Source organism: Aythya ferina (assembly GCF_964211825.1).
Source record: "Aythya ferina genome assembly, chromosome: 19".
Taxonomy (NCBI): domain Eukaryota; kingdom Metazoa; phylum Chordata; class Aves; order Anseriformes; family Anatidae; genus Aythya; species Aythya ferina.
In genome coordinates, this window is record NC_140309.1 from 8,525,871 (window position 1) to 8,538,701 (window position 12,831).

Sequence of the window (12,831 nt, forward strand, 5' to 3'; positions counted from 1 at the left end):
CCCGGCGGGTGGCTGCTCAGTGGGTGCTGATGTGAACTGGAAGGTGCTCGGAGCTCCTGCTGTGCTGATACAGCCCATAACCAGGGCAATGATCTGCTCACCTGCCTAGCTGGTGGACCAATTTGCAAATACATCTGTGACTTTGTGTTAGGGAATAGCTCAGCCACAATTGAGAGGGAATAAAGTTTAACAGGGCTGTAAACATCAGCCTGAAGTTTGGGTTGGTTAGCAGTGAGTAAGCATCATAGCCAGACTCAAACATTTTAAACTTTAAGTAGTTTCATGCATCTGTATCTTTTCTTTAAGGCTAATTTAAGTGGGGGGAGAGTCCTTAACATAAGCAAGGCCAACACAAACTTGAGATTTGTTTTAAAGCTGCAAACTGAAGAGGAAATGCAGCATCACTTTAGGCTCCCTGACCCCGCAGCGCTGCAGAGCGGGGCAGCCCGGCCTTTGGAGAACTCACCCCATTAGAAGGGAAGGCAACCAGCAGCGAACAGCACTCCAACGTCCTGCTGGCGTAAGTGACAATCCAGAAAGAGCAGGAAAAGCTCTCCGAATTAGACCCTGAGATATAATTATGACGCATTTCAACATGCAGACTCAGCACTGCTCTCCAGTCCAACTCTTCCCCCCGCGGATGCGGCGAGCTCTTCCTGGAGACGATACCCCTTGTGACTCTGCTTTTCTTCTGGCCCTCTCAATAGGGATCGGCTTACCAGGAGGCCTTTATTCCTGAAATAATTTCCATTAATCACTCACCATACACCACTTTAAACAGAAGCTGACAGACTGGGGGATGTCCAACAGCACCGCTGCATCTCTGAGCCTAAAGAAAGGCTGAAGCGAAGGGCAGGACGAGAGGGGAAAGGAGCTGGAACATTTCTACAGAGCAGACAAGTGAACTTCAAACCATCCAACGGCACTGCAAGGTGCTTATATAGACCCTTGCAAATTTGAAATAAGAAGCAGCATCGCTTGAACCATGCATATTTTGTGCTATCTGCCCATAGAACAGGAAAGAAAAGGCAACACCGGCACGCATCGCCCCGAAGCACGGCCCTGCAGCAGCTTTGCATTCGAGATTCCTCGGCACAGCTGCAAATTAACTTACTCTTAATATCTTCCCGTGACTTCCAGCTAAAGGAGATGTCAGCACTCCTCTTTTCAGTGTGTTTTCAGGCGTTTTTAACTCAACACAAGAACCCTGCAAAGTTTAGCTGACTAGGTCTCGGGCTGGAAACCCATTAAATAAAGTTTTATTTTACGAGAGCTTGAACTCAAAGAGCAGAGATTCCAGATGTGTTTATCCCTGCGAAATCAGGTGCTAAATTTCATCAGAATTAGCACTTTCAGCACTTTGGCAGCCAATTTTCAGTAGCTCTTAACGCAGGGCCTCGTATTTCCTAAAAACATGAGAACCCATTTAAAAACCACACGTGGAAGCAGCGAGATCAATGCAACACCAAGTGCGGACCCGGAGAAGCCTCTAAGAACAGAGCGTACTTTAGGGAAAAGGCTCTTAAACAGCTTTTAAAAAGCCTCTACGATAGATATTTGCTTAATTTTGAGTGTGTGCGAGTCCCACGAAGCATTTCATGACGTGCTTAAAGGAACCGAGGACAAAGCAGGACCATTGCAGTGGGGTCAGGGTTTTGCACCGCGCTGAGCGCCCGCCCTACATCTCCCTCCCTCCCTGCTTGCTGCCAGAGGGACCTGCTCTCAAAAACCCCCACCTCTGGGTGCATCCAACAGCCCTGACATTCGCAGGCAGTGCTCAGCAACCCACAGCTCCCTGCACACACCGAATGTCCCACGGCCCGGCTCGCAGCTGGGTGTTTCTCCCGCACTCAGCACCCCGCCTGCTAACGAGGCACGGCCCCGCTCCTCCGTTTGCTCTCCTGCAACTTTCTCGCCGTGCTAAAGCAGCAGGGGGGCTAGGGATGGTGCTGACAAATTATTTGTTTTTATTTAGACTAACTGGCTTTCCGTCCTTGCGACACACGGAGGAATGCAGCTGTGCCGCTTCCCGCTGGGGTTTGGGTTTCTCCTCCTCCTTTTCAAAGTAAATAAAGGGAAAACCACCACCACCAAACTACCATCATCATCATCAACCCGGCCAGTGACGAACTCATCACACGCTGCCACTCAACGAGCTTTAAAGAAAATAAAATGAAAGGGTGTGGGCACAACTCTGAGCTCATTTTAATCCAGCATCAAGGTAAAGAAAGCAAGACACCCGCAGACCAAGTTTTAGAGGACAAAGGTGAAACCGATGATAGCTTCTCTTATCTGTAGCTGTGTGCAGCTGAAGGTTCCCCTGAAATTATGGCCTGGCGGAGTCAGTTATCGTTGGGTAATCAGAATAACACCGCTGCAGTCCCACCTGCCACTGGGAGCCTCTCACCAGCCTCGGGACATCAGGAAAGCCGCCCGGCGTCTCGGCGAGCTGAATGTGCCCAAGTGACGACACTGCTGGCCACAAAGCGACCTGCTGGGCAGCCTGAGGGCTGAGGCTGTGGGGAGACCAGAGGCTTGGACGAGCAAACCCGTTCTCTTCATGCTGGAGAAGGAGGTGCAAGGAGATTGGAGACACCCCGGAGCTCATCAGACACGGCAAGGAGGTGATTTCTAAATGCGGGAGGCAAGTGCAGAGCAGATGACGGCTCCTAAGCCGCCTGTGTGCTGGTGTCAGGGTGCTTCACTCCAAGCTCAGCTCGCCCAAATGAATCCCAAACTCACCCAAGTTAACCCCAAGCTCAGCTCACCCCAGCAGTCCTCTGTAGGGCCGGGTCCCTGCCCACAGAGCCAGGGCGCTTCGAGGCGGTGCTGGACCAAAGGACAGACGTACCCCAGCTCATCTCTGGGACTGCACAGAGCCAGAACCCAGCTGTGACAAACCTGCACCTCCCCAGGGAGAAGCCTGGAGTTTCCCCGTGTAAACCCAACGCAGGAGTCACCGAGACCCCAGAGCCAAGGAAGCACACGCCGGGGGACGGCACGGACCTCGTCCAGCCGTTGTGGGAAGCGTGCGGGCAAGCAGAGGGCTCCACTGCGAAGTGACAAAGATCATTTGTTTACAGAAAGGGCTAAATCACTTCTGGTTCAGCAGCCCGCGGGTTTAGCCTACTTGTAACAAAGGTGTTTTGAGAAAAAGCACGCTTCTTAAATGGCTTATTACAAATACACCAACAGACTCCAAAGGGCTGAGGAGGGCCAGATAAGTACGGGATAAACAAGAAAAATGCACTGAATGAGGAGCCTGTGGCCTTAATATCCCTAAAAATGCCCAAATGGGAAAAGCTGCCAACTCCAGGAGGCGCTGACCCTACCCTCGCAGGCTGGGCTGCTCCAGCACCCTCAGCCCCAGCTGACACTGGGGTATGGATGAGGTTTTATTCTCCCCTACAGGGTTTTCTCCTCCCCAGCTGCGACTGCTTGGTGTCCTTGAACCAGAAGGCTTCTCCCCGTCGCAAAGCACTTGGCTAATCCCCCCCGGCAGTCACAAGTGGCTGCAGAGCCACCGCTCCCGGTCTCCAGTTACTTCCAAGCTGCTAAATTAAAGCCCCGGCCCACACGAGCAGGCAAAGCAAGGGGCTGGCTGCCGGACACATCACCAAAAGCACAGCCGTGCAAGGCTGAAGGGCAGCGGGGGAATTTCACCCCCTTGCATTTGGGGAATTAATTGGGAGCCTTCAGCTAGCTGCTCCGGGGCGCCGCGGCTGGAAACTCAAGCTGCAGAGTTGCTCTGGACACATTACAGCCATTACACTGGAGAAAAAATATTTGCTGAACTAGTTTTAGGCCCATACGGGCTGATAACTTGGATGCTGTTTGCCAGACCGATGCAGAGGAGGCGGCAGCTCTCCGCAGCCCGTGGCGGAGCGGGATGCGGGGTTTTAAACTCTCTCTGACCCTGCGAGCACTGGTCGGGAGCAACGTTTCGAGAAAGTTTGCCTGAAGTTGTTTAAAAAACAATGAAGCAATATTTTAGCCAGGGGCTGTCTGATAAAGGTACGAGGAAGTAAGAGTCCTGTGTAAAAATCCCAGGCAGCCTACGAAGCGGCCCCAAAAGGTCCTTTTCTGCTGATAATCTCGCCCCGGGTCCTTCTGCTTCGTAATCCTGCAAAAAATCCCAAGCATTTCCAGAGACAAGGAGCATCTGCAGAAGTTCCAGGACGATGGGGAGTCCTTCTCAGAGGCAACCTCTGCCCCTCGCAGCCTGTTTGGCAGGAGCTGGGCAGCCCTGCGTGGGCTTCCCCGATAAAATATCCCACCTCAGAGCTGCTGGGTGGTGTGGGGAACTCTTGTGTGCTGCCCAAGTTTTGCTTTTACATCCCATAACCTCTCCCATCCCGCAACCTCATCCCATAACCTCCTTCCATCCTTCTCCCTGCCCCCTACCAGGAAGGCTCAGCGAGACAAACACCCGTAGCTTCCAGGGGAATAAAAGGAAAAGCCAAACAGGAAAAGTAGTTATGAACAATAGGGCCCTGCCTGGGTTAATGATCAGCCCGGAGCAGGCAGCACGCTACTTTTACCCAATTACCACAGCTTATTTGCACGGCTTTTAGTGCTCAGCAGGTAGTAAGGGACCTTTTACACGTCATATTTGTTATCGGGGCGAGAGGAAGGAAGATGAGAGAAGGCTGGCAGCCCTGCAGGGCAGTGGGAAGCCCAGCACGAGGTGCTGTGCCCAGGGGCAAGGGGCCAGGTTGGACCCCCAGGGGCTGCCCGAATGCTGCTCCGTGTCCCTGCTGGGTTTGGGGCCGTCCCCTGGAGCAGCACACACCGGCTTTCCGAGCATCATCTCTTCAAACCTGAAGTATCGCCGATTCTCAGCACAATGCTAAAGTACTTCGGGAGCTACAGAGGCGATTAAAGATTTCCAATAGCACGCTGCTCCGAGGACGGCAGCCTAATTGCTGAGCGAACAGGGCTTTTGGCAGCAGGAACGTTGCGAGCAGGGAAAAAGTGAAGCTTCCCGTGCAGCAATAAATAAATGAAGAGTCTCCAAAGCGCAGCACCGGCGGCCACGCACTCAGCGAGGATCCTGGCGGGGCACGTGGCACAGCTTCAAGCGAGGTGCCCTCGGGACTTCACAGCACCGAGGCGCAGCCGCAGGGCTTTGAAGACGAAAGTGAACGGCAGGGTGGAGAAGGATGAGGACCCGGGCACAAGGACACGGTGCGGTGAGGTGGCGGCGATAAAACGGGTCCGTATCACGCGGTGATGCCGCCCGCAATCACCTGCAGCTTCCTCTTACGGCGTCACGCCGCTTCTTCACACCCCAGCGGAGGGCTGCTGCTTACGGGAAGAGCGATTCTGGGGGACAACAAGCCTGCAGCAACGTTTTGTGGCTACCTTTAACCCTCTGCTGAAAAGTGTTCTGATAAACTTCTGGGTTTTACTTCTCTTTTTTAAGAGCTCCAAGCTGTACTCGTGATGCTGTGAATAAACTACCCGTGCTGCTTCGATCTGTCCCCCAATGTTTAAAATACTTGTTGTAAAAACTCTCAGTTAACGGCTTATAATAGGACACAGGCTGGGATGAAGCAAGCGTGTTCATTTTCAGATCCATCTGGCTCCAGGAGCGTCGGGGGATGCAGTAGTAAACACTCGGAGCGCTCCAACACGTGCTCGGCGTGGGCTCCCAGAGCTGCTTCAAGGCGCAGGACGCAGCCCAAAACGCACCCAAATCCCAAGGGATTTAAAAACCACAGCTGGGTGCTGGGGTTTGGAAGCAAGGGCAGGCACCCACCGACATCCTCAGGCACTGCTGGCTGTCCCGGTGCCCTCCCAGCGGGTAACCCTTCCCTGCCACCACCACAAAGAGGGGAACCGGGCGGCAGAGGAATCTGGCACGAGGAGCAGCGCTATCACAGGGCCACGGAAAAAGCACTTCAGGGGCACCAGCAGCAAGTTAGATACCTAAAACTTGGCACGAGAAAAAGGAAGCGGCTGCAGACAGGAAGAAGTGATCTGCGGCAATCTCTCCAGGCTGCTTCTGCTACAAAATTCTCTGGTATTCGCAGGATGTCTGAAGTTTGGCTTTTTTCCTTCTATCTCTCCATCAGCTGCTTTAGGGTTTCATTAGACCAAAGCGAATTCTGAATCCCACACAAAAATAAAGCCAGGAAATCGGCAGAAGTCCCACTAGGTTCACCCAGAGTAGCAAGACTTTCTGGAACAAGTTACAACCGTAAATCCTGAGTGTTTGGAGAAACCCAAGTCCCTCAGATACGGATTTGAGTCCTTGTGAACCTGAAATGAATCAGACCCAGGGCAGCTGACCACGTTAGTGGCTAAAAGCGTCAACACAGGAGCAATTTGTGCTGATCTCTGAAAGCCAGAGCTGACCAGCCAAATACAACTACTAAAGAACACTGAAACACAAGTTCCCGACAACATTTGGGTCGCCGACATCCTCCTCGTTCCGCAGAGAATAAGTTTCAAAAGGAACAAAAGCTAGATTTTTAGGTCTTGCCCACAAGGAAATCAGGACGCCTGATATTACCCAGCCTTTAGGAACCTGTAATTAGAGCAGTGTAAATTTAAAAACAGGTCCTTCTTGTGCCAGCCCCGGACACTGTCCTGATTGAGACCGCTCTCAAAATATTAATCCAGCCTCGTGCAGACATTTATGCGTGGGCTAAAAGCTCTGTCACTCTCACGCTTGTTAATCTTTCCTTGCAGGAAAGGCAAAGGATGGCATGAGCTCCCCGATAACCCGGTTATCTCCCCAGCCAGAGGAGGAACGGGTGCGCCCTGCGCCCAGGTGGGAGCTGGGGCTGCCAGCACCCCGTTTCCCCTCTCCTTCCGTCCCTTTCCGGACGGCCTCAAAGCCTGCGTTCAGTGTTTGAGCAGCGTGTAGAGCAAACACCTTAAAAGCACTGAAATTGTTACCTAGCTACCTGACAGAGCTCGGGAAACCCCACCGATCCGTGAGGCAGGGCTTCAGCCTACAGCGGGTTCGTTGGGGTTTGGGGTTTTCTCCCCACAATCGCAGAAGTGTTTTTATTTCCCAAAGCCCGGGGCACGGCCAATTTGCATTCCTGCTCCTACAGAACAGCTCAGGTAAATCGCTGCTAAACCTTCATTATCAGCAACCGCAGGGAGAGCTGGAACACTTACAGGCACCGCCGCGAGCGAGCGGGGAGGATAAAAAAAAAAAAAAAAAAGACCAATTATAAGCATTTTGGGTCAGGTATGAAAGGCTCAGAGAGACTTAGCTGATTACCCAACGCAGCAGGGATTGCTTGTGCTCCAAAAAGAGGCCACGGAGTCCTGGGACGGGTTTCCACGCCGAGCACAAGCAGGGGTCCCTACTGCGAGCTGGGCAGCGCCGTGCAGCTCGGGGCTTTGCCAGGGCTCCTGGATAGAGGCACGCAGCCCCCATGGGACCCCCGGTGCTTTGTCCTGCTACCTTTAAACCTTTTATGATGCCTCCATGGGACAAAGCAGCGGTAGAGAAGCCTCAAGCAGGACCTCACCGCGCTGCCCGCCTCCCTAAAAACTCCCCCACCGCCCCAAAGCACCCCCACAACCCTGTACCGAGCCGAAGTGCTGCCCGGAGCACTGCTACCGGACAGCCCACGGGGTAAAGGAGGCGATTTGGGGCCGGCACCCCGGTGCTGAGCGATTTTGGTGCTCAGCACCCCGCGGCTCAGCGCTCCCCGGAACGAGCCCCTGCGGGCACCGAGCGGCGGCGGTGGGAAAGCCCCGGGACGAGCCGCGGCTGCCGGAAAGAGAAAAGTTTGCTCGGAGGGACGGGGACGGAGCAGGAGGGGGGGGCACGGAGCGGGGACGGGAGGAGGGAACCGGCACCGGGGACCCCAGCGGGGACCCCCCCCCCTCCCCGGGTGCTGCTACTCACAGCTGGGCGATGGCTCCCTGCGAGATGACGGCGTTGTCCGAGAAGTAGGGGATCATCGCGGCGCCACCAGCGGCCCGGCCGCCCCGCGCTGCTCCGCCCGGCCCCGCGGCATGGGGGGGGTATTGAAGGGGGGGGGGGGGGGGGGGAGCCGCTGCCGCCGCCGCTGCCCCCGCTCCGCGCCGCGCCGCTCCCCGCCGCACTGCGCAGGGGCGGCCACGCCCCCCCGGTTGGTCACGCCCATAACCACGCCCCCGTCCCGCCTGGACACGCCCATAACCACGCCTCCGTCCCTGTTGGTCACGCCCCCCGCCGCACTCGCTTTCGTGGTGGCCACGCCCCCTCATGGTGTGGACACACCCCCATCTGGTGTGGCCACGCCCCCTTCTGATGTGGCCACGCCCCCCAGCCGCACGTGGCTGGGGGCAGCGGGGGGCAGCGGGGGGTGGTGGTTTTAGGGCGGTTTTTGGGGTTTTTGGTTTTTTTCTCCTCATTCGGTCAGGTTGAGGCCGGAACACCCTCGTTTGAGGTTGTGGGGGTCCCTCCCTTGGTGCTCAAGGCCAGGTTGGGTGGGCAATGCGGGCTGGTGGCACTGTGGGGCCGGGGCTGGGTGGGCTTTAGGGTGCCCTGCAGCCCCCCTGCAGCACCCCAATGGGGTTTGTGGAAGGCAGGCGGTGGATCGGCCTCGATTCCTTGCCCGCAGGAGGCAGGGCAAGGCGGTGGTGGCTGGAAGCATGGTGCTCAGCGACCTGCCAACCCAGGAGCCAGGCAGCCACCTCCCGAAGCTATTTAATGCCCAGCTCTAGCACCTGCAGGGTGGAAAGGCAGAAAAGAGGCTCCTGCCCACAGACCTCATCCACTACCCGGGATTTTTCCACCACCTCCATGCAGTTTTCCACCAGGAGCCCCACGCAGCCCTGCACACACCAGCCCAAGAGCCCAGCTGCGTCCTGCACCCCCTGCTTCGTGCGGAGGAAAACAAGGGAGAAGGGTTGGAGGCTCGCTCGGCCTTCCCCTTCCCACGGAATGCAGGCTGTCCCAGCCCAAGGGGACACAAACAAGATGCTATTCTCGGGCGGTGCACATGCTCAGGGTGGTAACACGGCACCAGAGAGCTGGCACTGCAAGGAGCGGGTTTAAACGCGGTGAGGATGGAGGCAGCCATCCAAACTCCCTGGGTTTGGAGCACAGTGTTAGTCCTAACACCTCCCCAACGGGGAAAAAAAAAAGGAATTATTGCCAGGGCATCACTGCAGAACTGCCCGCATGATCAGGGAGCAGAACTAGAGGCCAAAAGACAGCTTCAGCTAGGGATTGTTTCCAACTAAAACTTCCAAAGGGCAGAGGAGCTCTAAAAGTGACACAAGCGGTGGCAACCGCCCCGGGTCCCACTGAAAGGTCCCCCCAGCCCCGCTCCCAGCGGTCCCAGGGGAAGACGAAGCGGCAGAACTCGTGATTCTGCAAGTTCTGCTAGGACATGGTTGGGCTGCATTAATTCAAGCAACGTCATCTCATATAGCCCAGAGCACATCCCTGGTAACAGTTCTTCCTCGCAGCTGTAAAGAAGACGCCGTGCCAGCTCGCTGCGGTGCCAAAAAAAGTCATTTTGCTGAACAGAAATGAAGTGAGCTGCAAGAAGCGATGGAAAAAATCAGAGCATTAGAGAAATGGAGGGTAACTCAATCCTTCCAGAGGTCAAGAGACTGGCAGGAACCTCCCATCGGTAGTAACGCATACCACACGTTCAGAGACTGAAAAACAAGCCCAGAATTTCTCCTCTATTCTAATTAACAACTGAAGGGCTTTATTCAAGCATTGTGGAAAAACAACTGCGTTTAAATAGAGCCCAGAGAGATGTCAGGCTTGTTACCTGCAACTAGCATCACAAAGGCAAGCCCTCAAAACTGCTAAAAACAAGCGCGGTGATTAACTCTCCTTATTCTTATGTGGAAGTCCTCTCGGCTCAGCTAACAGCCGGATAATGGGGCTGCAAATGAACGAGCCCGGGATTAACACGGACACAAGCACTGCGCCTCCATATGCTAGGAGACCAAATGAAGACAGCAATATCCCAGCTCTTTCCTTTCAGAAACTTCAGAAAGCAGGAGTGGGAAACGCTCAGAGAGTCCGCATATTGAAATCCATCCTAATAAAAGGGCTTTCAGTCTGGGTTTGTTGCCACAAAGACTGGAATATTAGCCCGGGAGTGGCCCTGCCGTCAGGCAGAGTAAATCAGATCGGTGCCTCGGTTCCCGGTGCCCATTTACGCGTTATTTTCATCCAAGAGCTGAAGCGTCAGCCCACCAGCCTGCGGGAGGAGCTGGGGCAGCACGAAGGGGCTTCGAGGGGATGGAGACGAAGGCAGAGGGACACGAGAGCCGAGGAACCGCTCGGTGCTGTGAGCGGCTGCACTCTGCTGGGGTGAATGCATGCGGAGATCGAAGCGCACGAAATCGCAGCGATGACAGGTAAGAGCCTAAAGCACGGCCGTGCCGCACAGGGCATGTGAGCCCAGGCATTAATCACGGCGTGACAAGCTGGAAATAAATCCGTCCGGGGTCTCAGGCGCTTCCCAGCCCGCTGCATGAAATTACATTTTGTTGCGGGGGGGAAAAGGCACCGCGTGGCCGAGCTGTGGGTCGGCATTCACACTCCTGGGGAGGCCACAGGATCAGTGCCACCACGCTGCCGCATGGCCAGGCAGTAACCAAGCCCCCAGTCTGTGATTTCGGCCCCACATCGCTCTCACCGGGCAGCAAGGATTCCATCTAACCTTTGAACACCACGCAGACTCATCAGCTCCAGCTAGACGCATGGTGTAAGACACCACAAAAGGACCCATCTGTGGACCTTTGGAAAGCCAAGCACCGGCCATGCGGGCAGGCAGAGCCAGGCACGGAGCATCCCGATAAAAAATGAGGACAGAGCGCTGAGGATGCACGGCCAGGCACTTCGAAAGAAGGACCGGAGAACTGCCCCTGGAGAGATGTTCAAGGGGCTGGAGGGAGAAAACCTAGACACGAGTCTCTTGCCCTGGCTGTTAGTGTTCTGTTCTGCAGACAGCAGGGCTGAAAAAGGTGCAGTTTACTCCTAAAACCAGCATTATCCCCACTGTCTGTACCTCAAAGCTGCAGTCACAGCAGCGTGCACCCACCTGCCTTACCTTCCTCGTGCATTTTCACCTTGCAGTGATCTAACAGGGTACATCCACGTCCCACACAGAGCTGGCAGCCTGCAAACAGGATCCTCCTCGGACAGCCGAGGCCTGGCTACACCAGCCATCAGGAAAACTGCACGAAGCTCTCTGGTCAGGCTCTGCATTAGCATCTGCAGATTTGGCAGTTGCAGAAGCAAGCTGCAGGACAGGGTGTCATCAGCGCAGTGTCCACATGCAAAGAGGGCGTTAATGGAGCTGGTGGTGCCATCCAAGATTAACAGTTTAAGGCTGAATTGCTGCTTCTGGTCAGACCACCCAGAGGTGTGGGTGTCACCATAACCCACCCACCTATCTCACAGGGGTTTGCTGGGCGTCTGCTCGCATGAAGATGATTGAAGTGGGAGCAGGGATTGTCTTATCAGGCACGTTTGGTTCGTAACACAGCCCCACATGGGCCCAGTCGCCTCTGCATTTTGGTTTGTATGCCAGCAAGCCTCTGCTGCTCTCAGTTCCCTCATTCAAAAATACCCTGATGAACATGATCTGTTATCATCATGTCTCTAGAAACTGCTTTCAGTGGCTAAGAGGGGTTAGGTGTTATTTTAAGTTTGCCCAAAGTCCAGGTACTCTGCAAGAGCAAGGAACAGTCCAGCACAGCAGGGTGAGCCTGTGGAAGGGGCTGCAGCTGTAACGTTAGCCATGTTCAAGGTAAAAGGGACAGCGGGATGTTGCCAGGCATGGAATTTAGACCTATTAGCACCAGTGTAATAGGTAAGGCAATGCAGAGCCTGGACCCACGTTTCCAGGTTATGGAAAAAACTCTGGGGCTGCTGTGTTCGACAAACACCCCCCATCACATCCTCCCTCCCCTGGGAAATGCACGGCTGCAGTGCCCGCGTGGCCACCTTCACGGCACGTACGGAAAGTTTGCTCCGGCCTGCCGGGCAGCTGTTTCCACCGTCGTTGTGAGAAGTCAGAGTTTGAAAACAACACGTCACTGCCCGCAGATGAGCACGAGAGCCCTGCACAGGCAGAGCCGCAGAGATCAGAGGTAGCGAGTTCATTTCCGTGTGCGCAGGCGGGGCGCAGCGCTTTGTTTTCTCACCGGCAGCTCTACTCGATCTTTCCCCACACAGGCAGCTGTCTCGGCATCAGGCCTGGTGGGGAAAAGAGGGTCTTACGAGGCAGATTTTAAGGACGGGGTGCTAGACTCTGCAGCTGTTCAGGAGTCAAAGGCTGTAGTGTGCCTTCTCTCCTGGTGAGAGGTCAGCTAACTCATCCTACGGCTCGGCGGATGTGGAGCTCTCGGTAGTGAGCAGTCGGAGCTGAGATGGAGCGGATTAGGAGCACAAACAGATGGCTTAGCTGGGGAGAGCCTTCAGTCACTGCAGCCAGCCTGTGAGCAGGCAGAGACTGAGCCTCTGATAGCAGCACCTCCTGTGCGGGTCTCCTACCGCTGCCCCGGTGCCCCGCTTCGGAGGGAGAAGTGCATCAGTGAGAAGTCGCCTTGCAGCACAAAAACCAGAGACAACTGTGTTATCTCGTCTCATTTATCAGCACAACACGAAGCCATTTCGGTAGCAGTGGTCATAAACAAGCCAACGCACGCAGGGCAGGAGGAGAAACTGTGTAAAGAAACAGAACTTTCCCAGCGCTAAGAGGCATGCCACCCACCAAGGCAACACTCGCACGTTAGGCACAGCAAGGGAAATACAGCAAAGTAATGAGAAAGGAGCCTGTATCTGGTTTGGAGAAGGAGAAAAAAAAAAAGAGGGGGGAGGCAGGAACCGGGAAAGCATGC

At 55.0% G+C, this 12,831-nt stretch overlaps 1 protein-coding gene across 3 annotated transcripts in view; it reads right to left on the reverse strand.

Annotated features, from left to right (window-relative positions):
* SSH2 (slingshot protein phosphatase 2) overlaps window positions 1-12,831 on the reverse strand; it is an 89,236-nt gene that overhangs the window by 38,862 nt on the left and 37,543 nt on the right. Inside the window, exon 1 of one of the 3 annotated variants that reach the window (XM_084493281.1) lies at window positions 7,877-8,002. The exons of the other annotated variants lie outside the window; for them this stretch is intronic. Within the exon in view, the coding sequence (XP_084349407.1) occupies window positions 7,877-7,932 (56 nt within the window). The 5' untranslated portion in view covers window positions 7,933-8,002. Of the gene's footprint in view, window positions 1-7,876; window positions 8,003-12,831 lie in introns of those variants that run through there. 3 annotated transcript variants of the gene reach the window in all.